The following is a 27,495-nucleotide window of genomic DNA, read 5'->3' on the forward strand; positions in this document are numbered from 1 at the left end:
AGATGCTTTCACCCCAACGCTCCTCTATTCTCACGCCAAACCCCCCCCCCCCAGTGCAGTCCTCCTCCAGCCAGGCCAGAAGGGATGATAATTCACAATGCCACTGCCACTTCATAATCCAACTTGGTTAATAGTGTCACCAATGCAAAGTATAACCTGTGTGTCCTTCATCCCTGAACAGTATTATGTGCCTCTTTCCAGTGTGTAAGACACACCGTGCCTCCTTCCATATCGCAGAGCTCTGCCTTTTTAGCCCACAACTCAGGTGATTTAGTGAAAGCTTTCTGGAAAGTACTTGTGCATTTCTAAGGCTGATTTATACCTCAGTGTGAAGAAGTGTCAGCCCTTGTATTTATAGTTCAGTGACGGCACATATTGTTAATATAGCAGCCAGGGGTCAAGCCCCGCTCAAGGTTGTTTATATTTCGTGAAGGAAATGGAAACGCATGATAAAATGTTGGAGGTAGAGGAAATGTTCTATCTCACTGTGTCTGGGAGGAAGAAGTCACCTTGACAGAATAAGGGAGATATAAGGAGAATACCTACTTGTCAGGCAGATGAGGGAAGTTGCGTTCTCACCATTTAAGTTTTTCTTGGTGAATGATCTGGCGTCAAATCACAGCTGTGTTAGACATATGGCATCATCTGCAACTGTAACAGCAAAGAGCAGGTGCGCAACACCTGCCATCAATCAGGATGTGTCAGCTCGTCATAAAATGTGTCAATTTTGTGTTTATTTATGTGCAACAGCGTGTCAGACAATGAATTCTCATTGAAGTATAAATTAGGCCCAATAGAGGTCCAATAAACGCTCTCATACTAAACTGAGAGGGTGTCTCCGCTACAGAGGAGAACCATCATCTCCAAGATTTACATTTATCCAGGAAGTGTTTAACATAACACCAAATCATTACATAGACTAACTTTTCACATTTTAACATGGGAAAAAGAGTCTCACTACCTTAAAGCGATTAGTTTGATAATGACAGGTTGGGCTGTTCTTGTTCCAAATGTTTAATTGCAGAAGTGTGTTATTAGTTCTTGAGCAGTTGGGAGCAATCTCTCTTTATGGTTGTAAGGCAGTCACATATGAAACAAGACATCAACAAGACAGCATGAGAAATCTTTGAACAACACAATATGGCAATGTAGAGTTTGAAGTATAATTCAGCTTTATCCCAACATTGGTCTTATTTTCATACTTTCAATCATCATTTTTATTGATAACATTATACTAAAGTCATTCCTTAGACATGGGACATGGAAACATTGAGCAAAGTCAGGAAACATGAGCAGTCAGACGATCAGAAAGGTTATCCAAACCACTTTATTTGGGGGTTAAACCAAATCCCTCATTGTGCAGGAAATCTGTGCACGCTCAATTACGGTAAGCATAGTGATTCAAAACTGAACCAGAGTCCTGTACTATGAAGCAGGATTTGGCGTTAGCGAGGTAACTTCAGGGTTAACTCTGGGTTTTCCATCCTATGACAGTGGTTCACTTCTTACCATGGTAACTCATGCTGAACACCGAACCTGCTCTGGAGCAGGTTATGTTTGAGATATGAGATCAACTCGTATAAAAGCACTATTAGCAATATTCCGTTAAATTAAGAAGTCTGTTAATTTCCGCATTCACCCATTGGTAACCCTGGATTGATTTACCGAGTTGATAACCAACGTCGTAGGAACGCTTAGCGGGATCGCGGTTGTTAGGGTTAGTTAAGCCAGAGAAAGAGAAGATACACTGGGTATGTTGAGCTCGCTTCGTAGTACAGGCCTCAGAAAGTCCATCTGTAAACTATGATGGACATTTCCAATGGAGTTTGGGTAATGATATTAGTTTGCTTCAGTTTTCTGATCGTCTGACTCTTTCGACTGTGTTTATTGCCCAGTCCGACTGTGTTCCCAATTTACTTGGTGGGTTACATGCAGTCATTACTGATAGAAATGATGACCCAAACTACTAAAATCCTTCTATTTACTGTTGAGCTTACCCAGGCTACAATGAGACACAACATCCTATTTCTCAGTCCGCATTTCAAATCAGGGTCATGAATAAATCGTTGTTATAGTTGGTAGCAGCCTCTATGTCCCACTCTTCCATCTGTCACCCCTCTGCTTCTGTAGAAAAAAGCCCTTCTCAGCATCCTCCTTATTTTGCCTGATTCCCTCATGAGAGAGATTTTGTCCTACTTCAAGATGTCCCAGCGAAAATGTATTTATTGAGTTTACACTAGTCCAACTAGAACTCAGGAGCTCAAACTTAACTTAATGTATCATTTACAGAATGGAAATGAAAACGGACATGGAGGAATCCGTTTAGATTGGATGCATGTTGTCATTGAATGTGTTATATTGTATCAGAGTAGCATGAGATTGTCTTCCAGAAACCCTCATAAGAAAATACTGAATCCCTACCACACTACCACAGCCGTCACATCTGAGCACAAAGTCATTAAAAAGAGAAGTTTTTTCTAATTTACAGAGTAATACTGTACCAGTATTATCAAAGTCAAATTTAGCTGCAGAACAAAGAGAAGCGAGACTCGTCCAATAAGACACAGTAGCGGTGTGACCGTGGGTTAATGGTGTGGCAGGAAAGCGTTGCCCTCTTTCATTGTTCACGTTTCTCATTTCATTGTCTTTGTTTCTTCCTTTTGTTTTATTGTTTTCTCATCATGGTTTCCCATCTGTTCTGTATTCCACTGGACCTCTCAGGGTATTCTTTCACAAGTAAGTTTCATTTCTCACTGTCTCGTCTGCTTTATTTCCCTCCGTACTTGTTTCCATCTCCACTGCATTTATTTTGCCTTAACATTGCTTTAATGATTTAAGAAGGGAACGTTCCAAAGAAATCATCACCCAAAAGACTTGAATTGTGTTTTTCCCTACGTTAAATATCAGTACTCATTACCTGTTGTACTAATTTTGCAGGCGGCAGTCCATTCGGTTACTCTAACGCGGTTGCAGGTTTGTTTATAAATGTGATAGATTGATATGACAGCCTTCCAGTGTAGTCTGTGTTTTATTTGTACCCTAGCCCGTAGTGCTACCCTCGCGTCTTTAGTATCGCTTGCTCGTAGCAGCTTTCTTTTTGGTGTGTCTCTCTAGTATAAATTATATTGCACTTGTGCACTGCAGCAGTTCAGCCAATGGCTGTTACTGTATATCAGGCCTTTAAAGAAGACATACTGTCTTCAGAGACCACAAAGAGGAGCGCGGTTGTATTGTCATGTGGTAATTAACGTGGAATTAGGATATTTACTGGTGGTGATGTTAAAAGCATGGCAACCTTGCACATAAACGGCCCCTTGTGGAAACTTAAGGTTTAAATATTCAGGCCTTCAATTCCCAGAAATCTTTAAGATTCCCATTTGTGCTCACGGTGTGCTTTCATTTTGGCACCGTAATTTGGTCTTTACACTTAATGACAATTGTGTCTCAGAGGTCACGAGAAAATAGTTTCCTAGTTTCCGTCGAGGTGCAGCTGGTGAAGAGCTGCAGCTTTCTTTAGACAGAGCATATGCTTACTGCTGCGTCTTTTCTGTTGCTCTGTAGCATGCAGTTTGGGGCCAATGAGTTATATATATGCATTTTTTAAAACATTCTTGGTTTCAGGAGAATACTAGTGTGTGTTATGCTTCAGAAGAGTGTAGGCTAGATTTACGGTGGAGAAGAATCTGACAAGTTGCTCTAAACGAAGCCGCGGGTACCGAAACCAAATTGTATTGGCCTATATGAAGGTAAGGAAAAGAGGAAAGGAAGCTGACGCTGTACACTCACTGAAGGCAGCACAGGATGCTCGACAAGCAACTGAAGTCTTACAAGCACTGCAAAATAGTTCCCTTAATGCTTACAGGCATTAGCTCTAAAGTTAGAAGGAAACCTACATCGCTATAAGTCATCATTGTACTTTAGGGAAATTTGTTATATTATATTTGTGATATGAAGGAGCAGACGGCAGCCATAGTCTAGCATCCAGAGACCCATTCCGGTTCAGAGGGCAGTCACTTGGTCAAATAGTTATCAGCACTTCAGGCAGACTTCTCTGTAGCTCTTTAAACATTACATATGATTCCTTATGGGAAATACACTTAGGCCTCAGAGTCAATCTATAATATTTGTTGCTGCCAATTTGGTTTGGTTGAAGACAAAGTTAAGTTATTGGGCAGCTGATATAAACAGGCCCCTGCTGCATTGGCGATTTTAGACTCTTCTTTGGGGTGCTCAAGTATTCCTAAACTTTATGTCAGCACCCCGAAAAAATAATTAGCAAACCCTTCTAAAACCTGTGAGATCGCCGGCGATCTCTGCAGACATCACTATCTGTAAGAGGCTGTAGTGGGCTCAGTCGTAGAGCTATAAGTAAATATATGGTATCATATGAAACTACAAGACCTAAGGCATCCATTGGTATCAACAATGTCATGTTAGTTTGAATGGGAAGGTGGCTAAATAATGCTCCAAAATTAGGCTAAATTTCGACAAGCTAAAACTGGCATGACGATTTTCAAAGGGTCCTTTGACCTCTGACCTCGAGACATAAAGATATTTCCACCATAACTTGGTGCAGAAAAGGCAGAAATTGGTGCATAAAAATTCACCAGAATGCAGGAAATGTTTTTGTTTTTGTTTTTCTCAATGTATGGTATTAGAATTGGTTTCATTGTACATCAGTATACATTACAGTGATGATAACAGGTGCAGTTATGTCAAGGAGTAACCACACCTGAGCCCTGCTGAGCTGTACTGCGTCCTCCCCTCCTCTTGCCAAGTTTGAACCTATAAGACTGGCTCCACATGGGCATTCCAGTCACACAGGATGCAATACGAAAAAAGCAATGTGTATGTGTCACGGTGGTTAGCACAGCGGATGTGCTAACAGATGCTGAAAAACAAGAGGAGACATTGTTCCATCCACAGTAATAAAGAATAAAAGCAGCAGTGACCCAGCAGCACTGAGTTGCTCTTGTTGAGGAGAACTCCAGCTCGTCTCACCATGTTTTCACCATCTTTCAGTTTCATCAGAGACAACACCCCCTATTGCTACCACCACTATGGCCCTTAGTGAGTATGCCAGTCGCGCAGTGTGCAGTGTGTCTCTCTTCACCTCTGTCTTTCTTACCTGCTTGGCCTCACAGTTATAGTGTAGATGTTCATTTGTTTGTGGTGTGGCTCACGTAGGAGCGCTCGCCCTCTTGTAGAGTATAACCACAGCAAAACAAGTCTGGCAACTTACCATCTTTGCTAACACTAGATTATGATTTCACTAACATTTGTCAAGGACGTGATTGCCCTTTCTAACAGTTTGATTATAGTGTTGTGAATGACATGATTAACTAAATGTGTCTGTTCGTGAAGACTTGAATCACAGTGCATACTTAAGACTCCTCTGATTGTGGTGCAGTGAATTCAGAGTATGTTTTACTAAGTTTGCTGTGACGTGTTCATTTGTGAAAAGAGCTACAGAACTCTATGCTGACAATGAAGTGCTATTTTTAGAGATAGTAGGTATCATGTTAACACTTGACCATAAAGTTAGTGTATAGATAGTAGACTCACTGTATCACACAACATGGTCATGGCTCACAACATTTTGACATAAACAGTGAGTGATAGTAGGCTCCATACTAACACTTTATGTTGTGTTTGTGTCATAGAGAATTTACTGTCATTGACATTTTAAACCATTAATGTCAACATCAAACTGGTAAATTCAAGTCAAGTCTATCATTTAGGGTCAACCCGTTTTCACTCCCAACTCATCAAATACTGTCGCTCGGTCATTGCCCCTCGGTATAAGATACAGACGCACCGGAGAACCCTTTAGTGTCTGTATGAGATACATTGGGCTTTTAACGAATTCCAATGTAAACCCATCCATGTCATTATTAGATGGTCGCACCAACCAACATAGTATGAAGAGCAAAAAAGTCCACGTAAGGATGGGTCAAACAAATAGAGGACTTTCACCCAGGAGACTGCTGTTCATGTCCCGTGTGAAACAATATTGACTTATTTTACCGTAGTTTTGTTACGTAACAAACATAGTTATTTTAACCCAAACCACAATCTTTCCCTAAGCCTAACCAAGTAGATCTGTTGCATAAGTAAACCTAAAAACTAAGTACGTTGGAAGTTTATTTTGAAAAGACACTCTGCAGAAGAGCGGAAAATTACATGTCCAATACTGACGCTAGAGGGGTACCTAAAGCTTTATAGTTTTGAACTGTAGGACCACTGACAAAGCGTTGCTATTTGATGAGTTGGAAGTGAGAACGTGTTGTCGAGGTCATGAAACACAAATTTTGTCATGGACACTATTTTACCCTCACAAAACACCACATCAGAATGTATTCAGTGTGCAAATCACACTACTACAGTCGCTATCTTGGATTGTGAGATGGCAGAAGTGCTTATAGTGATTCTCACATATCTATTTGTGTTTTTCATCTGAACGTATTGGTTCATTGGTAAGCCATTCTGACAGTCTACCTCAATGCATGAGTGTACAAAAAAAAAGGAGGTACCACCCTGTAATAATGCTCTTTCCTCCACCTCCTACTAAACCTGTTTCTGCCTCTACATATTGTAGCTCTTATCAAAACCACTCTGTCATTGTAGACATATTCTTGAGAGCCCCTCTATGTTTCTTATCATTGTGTCCATTCGGCTCAGACACAGCACCAGGTCATCTATCATTCATGACAGTGGGGTTCACCCTAGTCTTGAGGATTTGGTCTGTCTATGCAGACAGTAATGTAAAGCAGATTCTTGTACTTCTTGTACTGCGACAGTGTACCCTGAACAACACGACCAGGATATACTGTTTGCCTGTTTGGAAATCCTGCACACAGCCAGTGAGATAACAGAGGGGGGACTGATACTGCTCAGCAACACTTGCAATCCCCTGCTGATATTTCATCATTATTTTGTGCAAAGAGCCAGTAAAATTATAAGTGATTGCAACTTTAAGCCACTAACCCATCTGACTACTTATTCCTTTAATTCCTGAAAGCAACATTTGAGGTAACAGCGTGTAAACACACACGACTTGTGTGTTTGGTACAAGGTCTCCGGAGTATTTGTTGTACTTCTCCTTTTAAATGAGGTCCTGATGTACTATATGAGAACTGTATGTCCTTGCTTTGTTCCTAACTACATCTCTCCCTTTGTACTCACTTTTAATAACATTTGGCTTCACATTAGAGTCACCTTGGATGTAGTTGTTCATAGTGTGTTTTTCTGCAAGTGCATCGCTCAGAGCAAATGTCACAAATGCTTTTAGACCTCCTGATGTTTCATGTGCTCATACTGTTGTCTGTTGTGTTGCGAAACATGTTTAGTTGGCATGGTTTGTATTGTCAAAGCGGCAGAGTTTCCTCTGTTCTTCTTTTGACCCTGATCTCTTGTTTGTTCCTCAGAAACCAAACAAACTACTGTGTTTTTCTTTTATATCTTCAGTTTGTCTATAATGGCAGTCGTGGTTTGCCACAGTTCAAATTCATATTGGGATTAATGTTGCTATGAAAAATGTTAGAATGGAAGAAAATCTGTCAGAGGAAAAGCTGTTGATTATCTGGATGCATGAGGCTATTCTGGATGTCCAGTTTTGGTTGTATCTTAAATCTATATCTTAAAATCAACATCATTTATTGATATTTTACATGTTTCCGAAAACCAAAACTGAAAGTCTGGAACTGCTTCATATATTCATTAACATTTTGTTTTTGTTTGTTTGTTTGTTTGTTTTTTAATATGTACTCCAAAAATCTGTTTATGGATTTCTGTATTTTTCTTGTTTTTTTTGTGTTCCTTTTGTGTCATTTTGTCTTTAACATTATTGTTCATTTGTTTATTCTGTTGACATGTTTTCATCATTTCACAAATGTTTTCCATGTTCCCCCCCCCTCCCCTCCTCCTCCTATATTTCCCTGTCAATCAATCATGTGCGTGCACATCATGTGACTTTGTCATGTGGCTCTTGCATGGTGCTGATGATGTCGTCTTCGCTGGCCAACAGAAGGTAATTGTTTTTATTGTTTAGTTTGAGATCATAAGATCAGCATTGATCATTCAGACGGCATTTGTTAAATAGGCGAAACATTAAAACACTCACTTTTAATTTGGCCATTTTTCATCCATCTTTAGGCCATTCTGTAAATAATAGTAAACATTTAGTAAACATGCACTATTTCATCATCTCATTCATCTTAAGACTTACTCTCCTCCATTCTCCATTGCAGTCATTAAGTAAGACTTTAACCTCTTAGTGCCTTATTAAAAATTAATTCTGCATAGGCAATCTAATATAATAATGTAAGAAATACACACCAGGGCCACATTCTTTTCACTGTGGTTAACTCAGCCGATTAGACTGTTATCAGGCTATTCAATCTATCCGTCATCAGTTATCAGTCGCTATAAGCCCCATAGGTGTGGGTCAATAGGGGCCTACTACACCCAGTAGTAGGTTTTATCATCTATTCACATGGTAGATCAACGAAAGAAGGTATAAAAGAGCATGACAGCGACCGTAACAATTTTGCCTAAACCTAAAGAAGTTGTAGTTGTATTGCCTAAACCTAACTTTTTATTTGCCTAAACCTAAAAAAAGTTCTAGTTTGTTGCCTAAACCTAACTGTTTATTTGCCTAAACCTAAAGAAGCTGTAGTTTGTTGCCTAAACCTAAAGAAGCCTTTTTGTTTGTGTTCAAAACGTGAAGTTTCATTCAGTTTTACAACATGTTAGAACGTGTTGCTTTTAAGTTTCAATTTCACTTATACAACATAGTAGGCGTAGTAGGCCCCCAATGACCCACATCTATGGAGCTCTTAGCGACTGATAACGCCTATTTATGGCCTGATAACAGTCGAATTGGGTGGTTAACTGAGCTGGCTTGATGTGGTTGTTAACTCTTTGACCCCATGTGTTCCGCTTACATTTTACACCTGCATTAGCATGCGTCTGCCCTTATCTAGATACAGATCGCATGTCGATACCAGGTGGGAATGGGGTCTTTGATTTGACTTCTCCAGAGCTTGCTGAGATAGCAAACTACATCACGAACAAGACGTTTTAATGTTCACACCCATCTGTGAGCTCATTTTCTCATATGGTTGCTACTTTCCACAGAGACACCTATAAAACAGTCATTTAAGGTGGATGGATTGCTAAAGTTCTTTTACTGGAAAGAAAACACGTATACTTTGAAACATAAATACCTGTTCTGTTTAGGTGTAGTAAATTGCAATGATGCAACAGATCTAATTGTGATTGGACTCACACATTTCATCCCATCTGTCTTTTTTTTAAATCTCACTTTGCATCTGTTCTCTGGCTTTGGTTACTTAAAAGATAAGATTGTTCCACATGTCGCAATCAGCCAGAGCGCTACAGCCAATATGAGGACAGATGTAAACATTTCTCTCATTTTCCCTTTATTCAAACAACAAAGCTATTAAAAGAAAACTTAAACCAAGATTATAAATGAACAACTGGATTAGCTGGAGGAGAATTAACAAAATCATTTAGCATCATATTAGCCAGGATTAGTTACGGGACAAAGAATCAGGTTCAACAGGGTTTAGTAGATCAATTTTATTCCAAACACACTTTTAATTTGTGAGTCCCTGGTGTGTTTTTTCTTGTCCTTGTTTATATAAAACCTTGATTGGAAATTAAATTAGCCCTGCTTTTGGTATTTTAGCTTTAAATGTGCTTCCAGGTAGCTTTAAAAATCACAGATAATCTCAGTTTGTGAAACCAGCAGATCTTTGGTTTCATCAAAATGTTACCTTTTTTTTATTCACCACTGCATTTTGAACGGCATTTAAACATCACAAGAGCACCCTCACACAGCGCCACTGACTGCAGTCTGCATCGCACGCAATGTCAAACATCCTCATATTCACCCGCAAAGCTAACTTTTGTTCATTTTTTCCCTCAAATAATGTACGGTAGCTTACAGTGTTTCACTGATTGGACTCCCAGCAGCCCATTGCATTACTGCAGCATGCAAGTTTATTCCCTGTCTCCTGTTGCATCCTCCTTCTTCTTCTTCTTCTTCTGCTGTTTCCCAAAGAAAAAGTCGGTCCTGTCTGCATGTGTCTGTGTCTCTTGTGTCACGTCTTCTTGGTGCTCGCATTTCTATATATACATTAAAAACTGAAAAAACATGAAATATAAAAATGGTGCTTAAGATTTACTACATGCAACAGCAATAAGAAATGTACCACGTTTTAAAGTTATGAGAGAGAATTTGCACTATGTTTAGATTAATCTTGTAAAAAATGTTAAGAATAAAGTCGGAAAGGGATTTTGAGATCAGAATTCTGAGAATGAAAGACTAAAAAAGAAGAAAAAAGTTGGCACATACTCATAAATGATATATCACTTGTGTATAGGGGTGTATGAAAATATTGACAATATTGATTATTGCGATATTATGTTTTGTGATTGATTCTCAAACACTATTGATTTTTAATTAATAGTTTACATGCAAAGATGAACTCAGTCAATACTTTATTTCCTTTACAAAGAGATGCACCCTCTTAGTGTATATGTCCTCTCAAAGTAGTGCTATAATGTTGGATGTTGCAGGGACTGTGATAAATGCAGATGCAGATCCCACTGTTCTGTTAAACTAACAGTTTTCTTAAAATCCGATTTAAAAAAATTGTAATATATCGCCTTGCTTACAGCATCACAATATATTGAATCGTAACCCCTCTATCACGATACGTATCGTATCGCCAGATTGTTACCAATACACAGCCCTACTTGTGTATGAAGGTTACATTTCTATAATGTATTTCTAGTCTTTGGACCACTCAAAGTGCCTAACACTACATGCCAACATTTACCCATTCACACACATTCACACACTGATGGCAGAGGCTGCCATACAAGGTGCCAAACTGCTCATGAGATTTTAATCTAATCATTCACACACCGATGGCACAGCCTTCAGGAGCAATTTGGGGTTAAGTATCTTGCCCAAGGACACCTCAACATGCAGCTCTATCTCCTGAGCCACAGCAGCACCAGTATACCAATAAAAAATATGCAAATTATTCATCATATAGATCTTATTTAAAGATTTAAAGCTGGAAAGTGATGCATTGCGTCGATAATCATAATTCGCATGGTTTTCCAGCATTAAACGTTATATCAGATAGAACTATGAACCCACACAATTTACGTCAAAAATGACAAAACTAGAGTGACAAATTTCTGTGTCCAACAGCATGTTCTCAATAACTCCTGTTCAACTCTATCCACTTTATGCCTCAATGTACGCTGGAGGATGAGGGAGAGCGCTGCACTAGGTCGGGCAACATGTGGAACCACGCCTCCTACATGTGTGTCAGTGTGAGGTCATCGGGCAGCGCTCCACATGTTTCCCCTCCGAATGTGCAGCAGCACCCAAAAGTCCCTAGCTTGCGTGGAGAAGCTTCTCATTCTAACCGCCCCTTTCTCTGTTTTAGCCTCAGAAAATAATAACCCAGAATGATGCTAACAATGCTGAATGTACCAAATGTCTACCTGCCACCATGTTACTGCTGCTGTTACTAACTAACACTGTCTGATTCACTTCCAGCATCTGTCATGCTCACTCCAGTCTAGTGGAATGCAGTTTTCAGGCAGTGTGCTCAGATGATAACAAGAAAAGTGCCTTCATGCATATTCATTTAATTAACTACAACCACTAACACTGATGTCTGAGATGTTGAATATTGGGAAACATGAACGCTGACTTTTTTTTTTTCTGTGTCCTTTTGAAATGTATGTCAATGTTATTTTCCTCCTCACCTGCCCCAGTCCTGTGTCCTAAAAATTATGTTTCCATACAACAAAACTGCATTTTGATTTATGTTTCAAGGGAAACGTATTTTGTCGCAGATTACATTTGTTTTTGATGGACCACAAATACGTTTGTAATGATTGTCCGCGGAAGTCCACATAGGGAGGAGTTCAGGATGGATGGGTCAAACAAACACAGGACTTTCACCCTAAAGGACTGTTGTTCATGCTGTGTGAACATGTAGCTTAAATAACGTAAAAGAAATGTTGTCATTTAAGCCAAACCATGATGTTTTTTAATATAACCAAGTCGTTCTGTTGCGGTTTTTTGTGTTGTTTTATTTGGTTACAATTTACAATGTTACCCATGTTTTTAAAACTGCGACGTAATCTGGGAGAAAATATGTTTCCCCTCAAAATATAATTGAGAATGTAGTTTAATTATATGGGAAAGCAATTTTGTAGGTGACAGGGTTGCCTGCCTGTGACTTCCCAACAAAGCTACGTTCAGATCTGCATCATGTCTTTGATTATATAAGATGCAATGCTTATAACCTGCTTATGGGCTGTTATTTTCAGATCGATATTGTCAGCACAGGGCAAAGGCCGTAACATCATGAGATAGTCAATTCAATAATATGATCCCGGGGCTAACTGTGTGTAGCCAATATGTACATAATTAATGAGTTGTGGGTTTGCTGGTCTCCTCCCTCACAGCCCTTTACAGTGGCATGAGAGTAAAAGCCACCTCGACCTTCCCTCCCACAAGACTATGTATATATTATTAAAAGTAATAGAGTAACCAAGGCTTACAGGCTCATTATCCAGTGACCCAGCAGTCATTACTCACGAGGACAGAGCAGGTAATAAGGAGAACAACACCTCCGCCACAGTCCGCTGTCGCTTCAAGCTGCCTTTACAGGGATTCTTTACCCAAAACATAGCTTTGATACTCCCTCACTTGAAAATTGAGTTTTATGTTGGTTCTAACAAGTTCTCCAAATAAAGTGACATCATTTCCTTTAAAAAAAAAAATACCCATATTCATGTTATTTTGGCCGTTTCCTGATCCGCCACTGTCAGGGTTAAAGTTTGGTTTGGTTTACGTACAAAAACAACTTGAGTAGAGTTGAGGAAAAGGTTGTGGTTTGGGCTAGAGTATCTTATTTGTTAAGGTTAGGGAAAGATTGTGGTCGTGGTTAAAAGAAACCATAAATGACTATTGGTAAGAAACAGGAAACAAACTTTGTGACCCATTCATCAACCCCAACCTCCTTCTTAAGAGACTTTGAGATGCTTCAATGCTACACTATGTCCCCCTTTGCTCTTACAGACACGAGTCATAACTCGCACAACCACTGAAGGTCCTTGTCAGGGGAACATAGATCATATTTGGACAATAAAACATCCAACTGATGAGAACATTGACAAGAAAGTTATTCATCTGTCCCTGGTAGAACATTGGGTTTGATGCTCAATGCTAAACCTTAAGCAAACACTACTATGTGTAATTGATACCCATTACATTTCATGTCCTTTAGGCTTAATATTATTTAAGAAATCTATCATAAACTAACACTAATTCAACCCTAACTCTAACCCTGAGCTGTTTGGATTTACTGTGTGAACATGAAGCTAAAAGCTTCTAATTTCCTCTCGAGTGTGTGTGTGTGTGTGTGTGACAAAGATGATCTGTCATTACATTTAATTGTACCATTCTCTTACATAAACTAGCTGCATCTCTGTTAAAATAATACCATTTTGCTGTATTGCTGCTAAGTTCGTATTATCTTGCTCCAAACATAATGTTTGTAGCTTGCGATTGCTCAGACATGGGTGTGACTGTAAGGTGTTATTATGCAGTCTGTTATCAGTCAGTAATGATAGCATGGAGCACCACAGCCAATGATCTGCAGGGATTTGATTTTAGGATTTTATTGTCTCTGTTCTCATCTTTAATCCTTAATCACACTACCTCCATGTCTGCGATGTCCTCTGATTGCACTGCAGTTTAAGTTGAACTGGCAATCAACTTAAGTTTTAGCTTAGTTGACCTTGGAGACACAAGCCCACTAGAACGCATTAGGAAAGTTAGAAACACAGTAGCTAAGTAGATAGTGGCTAAGGACGGTGTCGATGCAACAACCATGTTTATGTTGACTAATCATAATGTCATGGTTTGTCCTGTGTAGGGGAACCCAGTGCCCCCAAACTAGAAGTCAAGGTCCAAGACCGGGGCAATACTCTTAAGGTGAACTGGATCAAGCAGGACGATGGCGGCTCCCCCATTATGCACTACCTGATCAGATACAAGGCTGTGAGTATCCTGGGCAACGAGGTAACTTGGTACCTCTTTGCTGCATTGTAGTTTTTTTTCCTTTTCAATTCTTGCTATGTTTTCATAAAACTTGGTAATGAACAGGGCTTGGAAATGTTCACCAAACCAACTGGAAGCAGGAATAAACTTCTCGATTCTGCCAAAAAATACACCTGGTAACAACTCTCAAGTACATCAAGGCACTCTTTCATCAAAATGTTGAAGTAGTCCTTTAATGTCTGAGAAACCTAAGCTACATCCACGCTAATATGTTTTCATTTTCCATAACTTTAGCTCAATTTTGGCCTCGCATCCACATAACTTTTTAGGCGTTTTAGAGTCTCTCTCTGAAATTACCTGTGATTGGTCAAAGTCTGCCGTCACTGGGAGGTGCAGAAGTCTAGTTTTCTCTCAGAACACTTGAATTACAATATGCTGAAAGGTTATTACGGAATTTTTGCCCAATGATGCCAAAAACATACTGCCTAATGCAGGTTTAATTCCTTCCAAAATCATCGCAAGCAATGCAACTCTGCACATTCATAAGCTTGAGAATGGGATGATTCTCAAGTAATCCAAAGTGACCTTTTCCTCTGTGCCTGCAGTAGAATGACGACAATCTCCGTTGGAAACCCAGTTTTTTGAGTTTTGTCCCGTCTGCATTCCCTCCACAGAAGCATGTATCTGACTGGAAACCAGAGATCCGCATGCCCTCTAACAGTGAGTATGTGACGCTGAGCGGCCTGGAGTGGAACACGGAGTACGAGGTTCACGTGGTGGCAGAGAATCAGCGGGGCAAGTCGGTCCCGGGCATCATCTCCTTCAGAACAGCTACAGACCCCACCACCATCCCAGGTACTACTCCCATCATCTCACCCCAAAGCATCCACACACACCAGCCACAGTGCACCGAGGCCTCCACCGTGACCAGAAAGGCTCTAGTATTTGGATCCATAGCTATATATCAGGTGTTTACTCAAAGCTCGCTGGCTGTAGGGTCTGACATGATTCTCTTTGTCGCTTGCATTATTACTTTACTGGTTTTATTAGTGCAGTTGGTAACAAAGTGAAACTGTATGATGCAGTCCTTACTGAAGTGAAAAATATAATACATTATTTAGAAATAAAAAGTTAGGTCACAAAATGAGCACAAACTCTGAAATGCATATGAGACGTTATAGACGTGAATAATGAGAAGAATCTATTCCTCCAGCTTGAAAGGATTGTATTACAGCAATATGCACTGAATGCGACATGGTGGTTGAAACTAAATGAAAATGTTATTTTTAAAGTCTGGAATATTATTTACGATATAAACAGGATAAGAGCACGATGAAGACCTGAACACAAGTTATATTCACAGAGCCTTCTCTCTCTTTGCTAAACAGCCTCGTCCTGCATTAGAAAAGTACGTAGTTAAAAGAACTAAAGAGCTGATAGAACAATTGCCAAGCATCAGGGAGAAGAAAACACTGAATTTGTCATAAAAGAAGCTTATTAAGTAGGTGTGTTTGTTTAAAAAATACATAATACAGACAGAGAATTGTATTAATAGTTCCTAAAAATAACAGGAAAACTCATCTCTGGTGCAGTATTAAGAGGAAATCATCTGCTCCACATTTATTCTAATCGCTCCTTTACACAAACTTCCTGCAGTTATTGCGCTCACTATTCGGGTTAATCATACAGTTTATCAGTTGTGCTGTACTGTTATTGTTCTGCATAGATTATAGATATCCATAAAATATGTCAGGGGTCGTCAGTTAACTCAACGACAGAAAAGGAGCCCTTTAAGAAAAAAGGTTGGGAACCACTGGTTCATAGGATTGTAGAATTCTTATTCTTGTTTCCATGCTGTGGAGCAGAGAGCAATTTGACATCCTTCAGTTAACAATTACATGGTTTCTCTGCAGTATTGAGTAGAAATATAAGATGCTGTTTGAAGACTAAATGACAAAAACAATTGAAAAGACTTAACAGAATCAACTTTTCGGGCCAAGTAAGTCTAAGCATGCAAAGAATTTGACTCCTATTCTCCTTTTAACACAATGTCAAGAGCGAAAGTAAGAGAAAGGCACACATAGGTGTGTAGATAAACAAAGACAACAAAGACTATATACGCATGTGTTGCCGTCAAGGCAGTAAGAGTGCCGTGTGTGCCTCAAAAGTTTCAGGAAAGTAAAAAACTTTCTTGTCAGTGAAAATACACAAGTCGTGACTTGAAGCCGGGTCATCCAAAGTTTATTTTCCTTTTTACCCCCGGCCTGTGCTCTCCGTCTTTATACTGTTAATGCCAGACTTCTGCTTGTTTCCAGCTACGTTTCCTCCACCTAATCCTTTCCTCTTGGAGAAATACATTTCTCTTGTTTTTTCATGCACGGAGTACCTTATTAGCATTTTAAGACATTGTGCTCACTTCACAAACATTTCTGAGGCCAGGCTGCACAAGATCAACAATAACTATTGGATCCATATGAAGAGCAGAAGCTCGCTGTATATATTTTTCCTCTCCTCCTTGATGCTCTGCTGCTACAGATAAAACTCAGCATCATGGTGCTCTGCTCTCCTGGTCTTCAGTAGCTCCTCTACAGAGGCTGTTTTCTGCTCGAGTTCAGTGAGCAATAGAAGTCGGACCAGATATCAGTCAGACCCAGAGCGTTTTGTCCAGTTAATACCAAATACTCCTCTACCCGGGTGGTCACGGTCGGCCTTTGCTCTGTTGTTGTGTTGTGTTTAAGGTGCACATTTTAACTCGGGCTGCCTCCCCATTGCACTATACCGGAGCTATAAAACAACTCATCCAACTATCTTTCTGTCTTCGACCGAAAAAGAACCCTGTCAGGTTTCCTTTCTCTCTGCATCACGCTCTCTTTCTCTCTGACATCCTCCCCTTCAGTCGGAGGGGTTTTCTCGCCTCTCTTTTTACTTCCCTCACAAAAGAGATCTTGATTGCTTCAACCATTTTCCTTTCAACTGTCAAGTGAACAATCAGAGAATCTAATAAAAGATGACACCAAAATTACAAACTAGATTTCAAGCAAATTAATTGGTCTCTCTCGCATGTCAGGTTTATGAGAGATGAGACACTTTTATCAGACAGTAAAATGACTAATTATTGATTACCATTGGGAATACATCATGCAGACCGGACAACGGTGTGGTAGCGACTTGTCAATCACAAGGTAGCCACGTCCCTTGCTTTATGGCTAAATGGGACCATAATTTACTAAATGAACATCATGCTGTATTGAAGACTTGAAACTAGACAATAAACTCAAGTTTACAATGTTTAATGCAACACATTCTCACTCCCAACTCATCATCAAATCATCAAATCATCAAATCATCAAACACCGCCGCTTGGTCCGTGCCCCTCGGCATCGGAGACCGATGCACGGGGTACTCCTCTTGTGTTACTTTTGGAAATACCAGGGACGGCGTATCAATATACGATCGTTACATGCATTGTGTCCTTTCAAAATAAACCTCCGTTTTCACAGGAAGGTTTAGGCGACAAATAACGCTGCGGGTGGGTTTACATTGGAGTCAGCTGAAAGCCTGGTTCGTCACATACTGTCGCTAAAGGGCGCCTCCGTGCGTCGGTTTCCGATGCCAAGGAGCACTTACCAATCGGCGATATTTGAAGAGTTGGAAGTAAGAACGAGTTGTTCACTGAGGTCATAAATCAAGTGAGAAGTAGGCTCATTTTCTCATAGACTTCTATACAATCAGACTTCTTTTAGCAACCAGAGGAGTCGCCCCCTGCTGGCTGTTAGAAAGAATGCAGGTTTAAGGAACTTCCTCTTTGGCTTCACTTTTCAGAACCAGAGGATGCCATCTGGTACCAACTTAAAGATTATTGATATTATGTTAATAATACACATATGATAATATTGTGTAAATAATCCAGCGCCTCTTAAATAATTTATATATGCGGTAATGGTTGCAGACTCTCTCCCGACCTCCCTGAACTCATATTTTGAGACAAAATGCACATTAAACAAATAATTTATTTATTATAGATATAGCGATTATATCGTTATTGTGAATTCTTTTGGCCACGATAATTGCGTAGTGAAAATCTGATATCATGACAGCCCTATTTTGAACCATATAAGAACACAAATAAACTACAAATACAGTGACTGAAAGAAAGACAGATAATTAACCTGGTAAAACCCAAAATACATTCTCGATATTCTTATGATGCCCCTAAATCCCCAAAACTTATCCACAGCTGAAAATGTTCCCCAACACTTCTGGTCACGTATCTCTTCATCTTGCCTCCCTCATCTTCCTCTCCTCTCGTTATTCTTTCTATCAGCCTCCATCTGTCTCTTCCACTGCCAGGTTTAGTGGCTTTCACAGTTCAGGGTCCACGACTGACCTGAATATGCAGTGTGTGGCCTAGTTAAGTGGGGATGCAGCCCTAACAGTCTTTGCATGGTGCCCCTTCCGACTGGATTAATCTCGTCTGTTCTGGAGACCCTAAAAAGCAACGGCTGCCAGTGCATGGCACATAAAGAACCCAGTTATTTTCTTTTTCATGCGCTTGCTGGGCAACAGCCATATAGCAGTGGGAGGTTTGGATCACTTTTAATACTACCAGAGCAGAAGTTTACATGGGCTTCATCCAAGTCAGTCCCACTTTAATCCCCATAATTACTTTCATTTCTTTTCTTTTTGTTGTTGTTGTTTTGGGATGTCTAGTGTTACTTCTAAGTCGCTGCTGTTTTTTCCCTCACTTCAAGACGTGGGGAATTGCTGAGGTTTTATTTTTAGCTACAACATCTGCATTTGATTTCAGTAAGTTTCACAGCTGTTCTTGGTAATGCTGGCTTAAAACAGCTGCTCTTTTTTTGTAACATATACTGGCTCTATATGCACTAAATTGGAACTGTGACGCAAATTGCGAATGCAGGGTTGATCCAAGGTTGAGTTTCAATCTGCTTGAATTTCTTTTTTCATTTCTCAAAAAGGCAGCTACACACAAACAAAACGCAACCCAAACATATCGACCAAAGTGAATGTATTTGATCCACGAACGAACGATCTCTGAAAACATCTCAGTATTTAGTGGCCTCTTCTTTGGAAAAAAAACTCATCTGTTGTGTCACAAACTTTAAACAATATATAATTTGGCTTGTGTATAGTTTCTGTTCTCTGCAGGTCCAGCTGGGCAGCATTTACGTGCCACAGAGTCACAGGAGGCGAAATGCTGCCCAGCTGTGGAGAGATAAAACATCCTCATAATTCTGGTGCCAAAAAAAAAAGTGTCAAAACAAACACAGTCTTTGTAAATTTGCTCATACGGACACAGAAGGGGGCAGGTGTTTTACTACTGATCCATCCAAATCTCCCCAGCTAAGGCTGACATTGGAGTAAAACTACAAAACACAGCTATTAACTTTTTGCAGTTTTGATAACATGAGATCACCCATTCATCCATGTCATAGACTTGACCTCCATAACCAGCTTCTGTTTTGGATGTGTGGTTTTGCATGGGCCGTTTTTTCCCTGCCATGACCAGTGGTGTAGTGGTGCACATACACACCAACCGTCTGTCTGGTGTATTATACTACAGTAGACGTCGTAGTGCTTGTAGTGACCAAAAAGAAAAGGTGTCAAAATAATGGTTCCTATTTATCAAACGCAAAAGAGCTGCCGCATTTGTCCAACAAAACTCTTTCTTTGTTTTGACCTGATGATCTCTGCTCTTTTGTTACACCCGTCATATGCGTATCTTTTAGGAGATGACTTGCTTTTCCAACAGAAACTACGTTTACATGCACACTAATATTCCACTTTTATCCTGAAAAAGACAATAATCCAAATTAGATACGGGTTATGTAAACAGCATATTCCGTTTGGATATTCTGAATTAGGCCTTAAGCATTTTCATATTAAGACATCGGGGATATGCCGATATTATTCAGGTTTTAGGGAGCATTCTTTGGACATGTATACAACACATTCTGCGTAATACACGACCTCTTGTCTGTTTATGGTCAGCTCTCTGCGTCGTACACAAACCAACTAGCCGACAGTTTGCAGAGATGCATGCCTAAAAGAAAAGCCCACATTTCTGGTCGGAAGGAGAAACACACCTTTTTCTAAACATGATGAAAGACTTGGATATCAACAGGTTTTTTGGATATGCGCAAAAACATCGCAAACGCCGACCTTTTCAAGAAGGTGGTTGAAAGAGGGAGGCTGTTTTTTTACCACCGGTTACGTTAATCAGAGTGCACGTCTGCATGTAAACGGTAATATTAGTGAAATATTCATTCCCATTAGCTATGTAAACAGCTCAGTGGGAATATTGTCTTTTTCGTGAATAAGTACCGGAACATTTTGTGCATGTAAACATCATTGTCTCCTAGAGCATTTATACTCCGCTAATTGCAACAGCAAATATGTTTTGAAGGAAACAGAATGCCGCCCAGATTAGTTTGATCAGCATAATGAGAAAACGTTTCTACAGTAATGAATGTATCTGCAGAGTTTGCAAAATGTAAATCAGATCATGAAATGCAGCTAATTTATGAACAGAGCGCTCTGATATTGTCAGTAATAGGTGAGTATCCCCTGCTTCGATCTTCCAAAACAATTAATCTGAATAAAATCTCATAATTGCTAGATTTGTGTGCAGTATGATGCTGCTGCTGCTTTTGCACACAGAGAGTCTGATGCTGCAGCAAAACCAATCCAGCATCACCGCTCTGCAGGCTCAGAGGGGGAGCTGCTGATTGGATATTGAACTTACCATTTTTTTGTCGGTCAATATAGCAGCCCTTTTGGCTCACACTTCCAAAGTCACACACACAAAAAAAAAAAAATCTAGAGGTCGTACTATGTCCATAATTTCTCCATTAATGACCCGACGGGTGAATTAATGAGGCATTTGGATTAGCCTGGAGCGAGCATATACTTGCGTTTACCTTACATTACACCACTGGCCATTACAAATGAGAGATAATAGCCTGACTCTTGTGGATGTGTTCTCACATCCGGGTTGTCATCTATCTTATCCTAAACTCTGCCACTGATCTGCAAGATGACTGATTCAAAAAAACTCCTCTTGTTTATACTCAACCGTAAAGCCGAGAAACGTCTTCCTTTTCCGTTGTCATCTCTCATGACCTTCATTTGTGTGACCCCTCCACCCACGCATGCCATCAACCATTGCCGTGCTACTAACATGCTATGACTTCTTTTTACTTTGATCCACTAACTTAGACTTCCTTTTTTTATTCCTCGATTCAGTTGTATTCTGTATTTCTGACCTTATTTTTCTATCTCTCTCCCTCTTTTTCCCTCTTCCTCTCCTGTTTCCCTGTCTCTCCGTGTCCTCTCTCCTGTCTTCATGTTGTGATCTTCTTGGGCACCCTATGGACCATGACATTACCATACACACAAATTTCTCTCTCTGTTTGTGCTTTTATTATACTTTTTTTTTTTCTTGTCACGTGTGCTATGATTATCACTCAAAAAAAAAAAAAACTCTGATGTGGATATTGAAATATCTATATTTTGTGGTCGGTCGATAACCTCAGCTACCCTCGGTTGCCGATGTGTGACCTACAGTCTGGCGGCTCTTCTGCTGTCCGTGCTGACTGTGCTCTGGCTCTCATAAACTGATTTCGTTCAAGGAGAAAGAGGATAGTCTGAGCCTTTGAAATCTGTGGGCACAGACTCCTTTGCTTTCTATGCCTTTTGACCCTTGTGCAGCCACACACAAGATATATAAAAAAAAAAGATGAAGAGTCAAGACATTGGTTTCATGACGTTATTACAGGGTGCTCAGTACTTGCATCATTCTCAAATTTTGGGGATTTAGATTCTGTTAATATTTTTGTTTTCATCTTGTTTTCATGTTGTATATGAATAGAATCGGAAAGGGGTGAATTTTCGAGGGTTTTGTCAAAGTGGACTTGGGTGCTCAGTTGGGAAACAGTGTAGACAAAGTGTCGCCGCTTTGTTTTAGACACGATTAGTAACACATTCATAATGCCTTAATGTGATCTTAAAGAGGGGTGTTAAATAGGATAATTACCTTACACTGTTTGATTATGTGTCTACAATGTGCTAACCAGAAATGGCAATTGTAAAGAGACTTTTATTTTGGAATTTATTGCCTATAAAACAGACACATCACTCCACCGTTATGTCACAAATGACATAAAAGCATGAACACTGCATGAAAGCTGACACGAGGCATGATCCAGTATTCATTGATGTGCTATGCAGCTGCTTTTTGAAGCTCCCCAGTCAAGCATTATGAATGTGTTAACCAGGTGAAGAGTACAAATGCTGTGCCTAATTTCTGTTTTTCTATGGATACAAGCTTGAAATGTCCTGCTGTACAAAATGAGGAAAGATAATTGCAGAACAATTTGATATTGGTTATGGTCAGAGTATTCATTATTTTTTTTCAAGACACTTTATTAATTTCTGACATTATATTATGCTCACTTTCAAATACATCATTATGTAACCGCCTTGTCAGGAGAGGACAGAAGGTTGTGCAGAAGAACTAATCATGTTTTGTGACAAAGTGTACATACTCTTTTCAAACTGACCTTCAAGAAATACAAGAAATCAGCTGTTTTTTTTGTTTTGTTTTTTGTTTTTTTGACAGTTCATGTTCTCTTTTTACCTGAAAAGCAGAGAAAATGTCTAAAAAAGCATACGTGCAACATCTGTTAAACACTAAAAAAATTTCATTTTCAATAATGTGAAATTATTCTATTCTCTGAGACATTTTGTAAGTACATATCAGTGTATTTCCATGTAACCATTGTAGGGTTGAAATAAATTGTGTTTCTTTTTCTTTCATGAAAGTAAAGGCTTTCTGAAGCTTTAGTGACTAAACCAACTAAGATGTGTGACACAGTGCTGACGTGTACGGACTGTTCAAGGATTGTGAAGCTGATTTTAGCCTTTTTGTTCCTCTGGAGCTTTAACAAAATGTCTGTATTCTGCATTCAGTGTTGCATTACACCCCACGACTGTTAAACCCAGATGTTGGAAGATTAGAAGCCTGGCTATAGCCCTAATTGAAGAAGATACAGTATGCATTTTGAACAAAAACATGAACAAATGGTAAACAGTATATACCGTATGGAGGCTTTGCAATTATACATGACACATTGTCGTGAAAGTCAAACTAGAAACTCTCTCAATTTCAAACTGCCTCAGCTTCTGTTACTCAATTTAATTTAGCATAGAGGGTTTTATTTTTTTAAACATCATTTATAAATGGTAAATTCAAAGTTAATTCAATTTAGTTAATAGTTATTATCAGTAATGCTATCACTTCTGTTATTTTATCAGTAGATTATGTAAGTACAAATATTAGTTTATAAATTATATATTCCATCATAGCTGATAGGAGACAATAACAATTACAAAACAATTTATTGTTGTACACATAACATTTTATATACCATATTAAGTATCGTAACTTTTAAGAAATTGTTTGTATGGACCAGAAACCAATTATTAACCATTGACAAAGTATTAACTATCTATCTGAATAGTGTTTATAGATGCTTTACAAAATATTTATTAATCTTTAAACAAGGTATTATAATCAATAGTTGCAACTTTATAATAGTTATCCAAATAATGTTTACAAAACCAATTATTAACCTTTAACAAAGTGTTACAAATATCATTTATCTATATAATGTTTATAGATGTTTACAAACTATTTCTTGAAGGTTTACAAATCATTTCGTAATAATTAACAAATACTAAATATAGTATATAAAATGCTATAATGTGTGCAACAATAAACTGTTAAAATAACATCATTTATAGCATTATTATTAATGATAATGATAATGATAAGAATAACAGTAATAATTATTAACTGAATTTTAATTAACTATCAATTTACCATTTATTGATGGTGGTTATTATATAAAGTTTAACAAAAGATACAATAATGATCTTTTTGTTAGCAACAAAAGCAAATTTTGCTCTCTATTAAAACCTTGTGGGAGCTGTATTTATGAAAACATCATTATCATATCAAACTTGTTTTCAGAATTACATTAGTAGATATAAGTAGGGGTTTTTAGCTCATGATATAGACAGTAAGCTACTGTCACATTGTCATGTTTCAGCCTTTTGAAAGAAAGAAACCAACTGTGCAAAAATGCAGCTTCTGTTTCTGTTAAGTTGTCTCATCCATGGTATTGTATAATCTATATTTCAAACCATTCAGAGCTTTCATAGCCAGCTAAATATGCAGCAGCCTAATATAGCACAAACAGAGATACTCATTTTAATATGCAACCAGCTAAACATTAGAACAAATCAGATGTGCAGTGGCAACATGACAGCGATGGCTTCCTGAGCAGATGTTGGTTATAGCTGGCTGACATGATGTAAGCATGAATCAACATATCCAGTGTTCAGTCAGACACAACACAGAAATGTAATTAGGGTAAATGCTATTTCAACGAGGCCGACAAAATATGTTGTTCGTAACTGCCTTCCAAAGCCGCCGTTACAGAAAGGTTTTATTAGCGTTTAGTGATCTGACACTGCTATGGTTAAGGTTTTGTTTTAGGCACAAACATGCCTTTGTTAGGATCACTGAGATCTGAGAACTGAGAAGTACTTCTTAACTTCAAGGTTAGGGAAACTTCGTCATCATGGTTAGAAGAATAATTACTTGGTTATGGTTGGGGAAAGATCGCAGTCGTGGTTGACAGAATCTAACGATGACTGTCTGTAGGAAACAGGAAGCAGTCTCCTGTGTTAAAATCCCACGCTTTGTCGACCCCTATGAACATTCTCCCTAACATCCCTGTTTTATGTGGTGGCTCTGTGGCGCGCCTGGATTACAGTCGCAGCTTTAAACACGTGGTTAATGTTGTAAATTGAAACAAAACAAACAACCAAAACTACTTACGTGAAAAACAAATTCTCGACAAAATACGTTTCCCTTGAAATGTAATTCACCGTGCAGTTTGTTGTAGGGGAACGTGATATTTAGGAGACCAGGCTGTTATTTTAACACAAACCATGAACTTTTTTCTAACCTTAACCCAGTAGTGTTGTTGCCTAAACCTGACCAGCCGTTTCACAATGTCAATTACGTGGCATTGTGCGTTTCTGCAAGCCTGATACGAGACTGATATGGCACGGATTTATTACACGGCTTTGTTGAATACTCTATTCTGATTGGCCAATCACGGCATTCTGCGGTCTGCAGAAACATCCAATGCCAACATTTGTTTTCTGGCTGGCAGGTTGCATAACTCTCACGGCCGCTGTTGGTCTTTGTCCGTTAAACATAAACGTGTCGTTTTAGGCATTTGATCAAACTTTGATCAAATTGGTGTTGAGATAGTTGAGCAATGCTTTCGGAAATTTAAAAAGCTCTTCTTTAACACTGGTAACCAAGAGCTCCAGATCTAACTTGGCCAGTGTGGGTGTAGGTTACTCAAAGCCATCTATACAGTTTCCATTTGTTCAAACATTTTGTTCCACACTCTGCTCTACAACTCATTACAGTCCTGCAGAGTCACGAGAGGTAAGACGATGCAATGCATACATGAGGAGACTAGAATCACCTACAGCCATGATCAACAACAGTTCAATGTGAGAGAATTAATAAAGCATTGATACATTTTCAGTAATCAGACAGATGTGATTGTTTTGTCTGTCTTGGTAATGGAAACATCAGAGAGGCAGCATTATGGTGACCAGTGAGAAATACTTCACGGCTTTCTCTTTCAAGTTAAGTTACTCCAAATGATAGAGTGCAGATGGGTCGGTGTTGCTCGTGAGAGAAATTACTTTTCGTAATGGGACATTTTACCATCTGCTCTTTTCTTGTACTTCAACGTGGTGTTAAAAAACAGAAAATACAAAACCATTCACTATTTTACAAAAAGAGAATATATTTTTTTTTTCGTCAACTGGGTTTTCTAGCGCTCAAACACCGAGCATACCATGTACTTGACTTCCCATTTTAAAAACAGAATCTCACACAAGGTTCCATTTGAAGCAGCCTGCAGCAAAGAGCTCTTCTATTCCACATAAGCAAATGTCAAAGGTTTTTCCATCTGATTTGTAACCTTTGAAGGGGGCTTTGGAGGGGATAAGGTGAATGTAGCTCAAGAGGCTCTCTGCTTACCAAGTTGAAGGAGCACCAGAAAACTTACTTGCTTGCTTCAACCCTATACGCCTGAAGGTAAAATAACATTGATATATGGTAAAGCCCTGATTCCCCAAACAGGAATGAGGAGAAAGATGAAGAAGTATATTGGCAAAGAGAAAAAAAAAAATACCTGTAGATGTTGTTTTCTCTTTTGGTAGTTTCCTTTGGACAGTTTTCATATCTGAAAAATGTCCCTCCGGCTTTCCTTCCATAGGCTGGGGCTCTGAAATGAGACTTGTATTCCTTCAGTTTATCATCCCCGGCTCTGCTGTTTCATCTCAACTAAGACCTGTCACAGGGATAATAAGAGCTTACGACACCCTCGAGGTGTTCTTTGTCACTTGTTAGTCCCTCCTGTTGTTCATCAGTGCCTACTGAGTAATGATAGTGCTGATCAGTGCTGAGTGATTTTCATTTTTGCTAATCAGGATCTCCATCTAAGTGTGTGCATCAGACTTACTTGCATTGCATATCAACAGAATATTCCTCTTCCCTGAAGCAAACTGGTGCAGTCGCCCGCTGCATACAGACTACTGAGACTTCAAGAGCAGAGACTTCACTCTCTTTGCATAGACTAAACTATTTCCTCAGTGTGTTAGATTGATGTGGTTAATGAAGTGTTTATATGGATGCAAGTGAAAATCAAGTCAGTGTGAATGAAGTGATTATTCCGTAATCTAGAAATGTTCAAATCTTCTTGTCATTTTCCACAACTTGGCTTTTTTTTTATCACAGAAGACTCCGTGTTGTTTTTGTTTTTGTTATCAGATGGAAATTTCATATTCTAATTCTGACAGAAGCATTTTTTTTTAAACAGCAAAAACAAATCAGATAGCCGACAGTAATCAAGTCTGTTTGTCACTCTGTATTAAATTAGATGCATTATATAGTTACTTCCTCCCTTCATCCTCTACTGCATGGAAATGAATCAGCAATTGATACGTTTTCAAGCCGATATGCACATCAGTTTGCCTGTTGTCTAGTTAGTATCTGAAATCTTCATTTAAATGCTGTAAATCTCATCAAACCACACACACACACACACACACACACACACTGCCTCCTGCATGAAGACAGAAATATCTTAATCAGTCAGAGAGGGAGTCAGTTGTCAGCATCGCTCGGAAAGAAAGAAAACAGAATGTGAAGCTCATGTTGTTTTAATGGCGGTGCAGTGCCACACTGTGGC

General features: G+C 39.1%; 1 protein-coding gene across 15 annotated transcripts in view; it reads left to right on the top strand.

Moving 5' to 3' along the window:
- Nucleotides 1-27,495, top strand: part of ncam1a (neural cell adhesion molecule 1a) — a 276,924-nt gene that overhangs the window by 227,563 nt on the left and 21,866 nt on the right. For 4 of the 15 annotated variants that reach the window (XM_037747866.1, XM_037747871.1, XM_037747876.1 and 1 more), the window contains 5 exons: nucleotides 2,722-2,736; nucleotides 5,023-5,070; nucleotides 8,027-8,029; nucleotides 14,001-14,125; nucleotides 14,800-14,980. In XM_037747866.1, coding sequence (XP_037603794.1) covers nucleotides 2,722-2,736; nucleotides 5,023-5,070; nucleotides 8,027-8,029; nucleotides 14,001-14,125; nucleotides 14,800-14,980 — 372 coding nt within the window. Of the gene's footprint in view, nucleotides 1-2,721; nucleotides 2,737-2,937; nucleotides 2,974-5,022; nucleotides 5,071-8,026; nucleotides 8,030-14,000; nucleotides 14,126-14,799; nucleotides 14,981-21,681; nucleotides 22,969-27,495 lie in introns of those variants that run through there. The other 11 variants (XM_037747873.1, XM_037747874.1, XM_037747878.1 and 8 more) reach the window with 7 other exon arrangements.

Source organism: Sebastes umbrosus, chromosome 17 (assembly GCF_015220745.1).
Source record: "Sebastes umbrosus isolate fSebUmb1 chromosome 17, fSebUmb1.pri, whole genome shotgun sequence".
In the NCBI taxonomy this organism is placed as follows: domain Eukaryota; kingdom Metazoa; phylum Chordata; class Actinopteri; order Perciformes; family Sebastidae; genus Sebastes; species Sebastes umbrosus.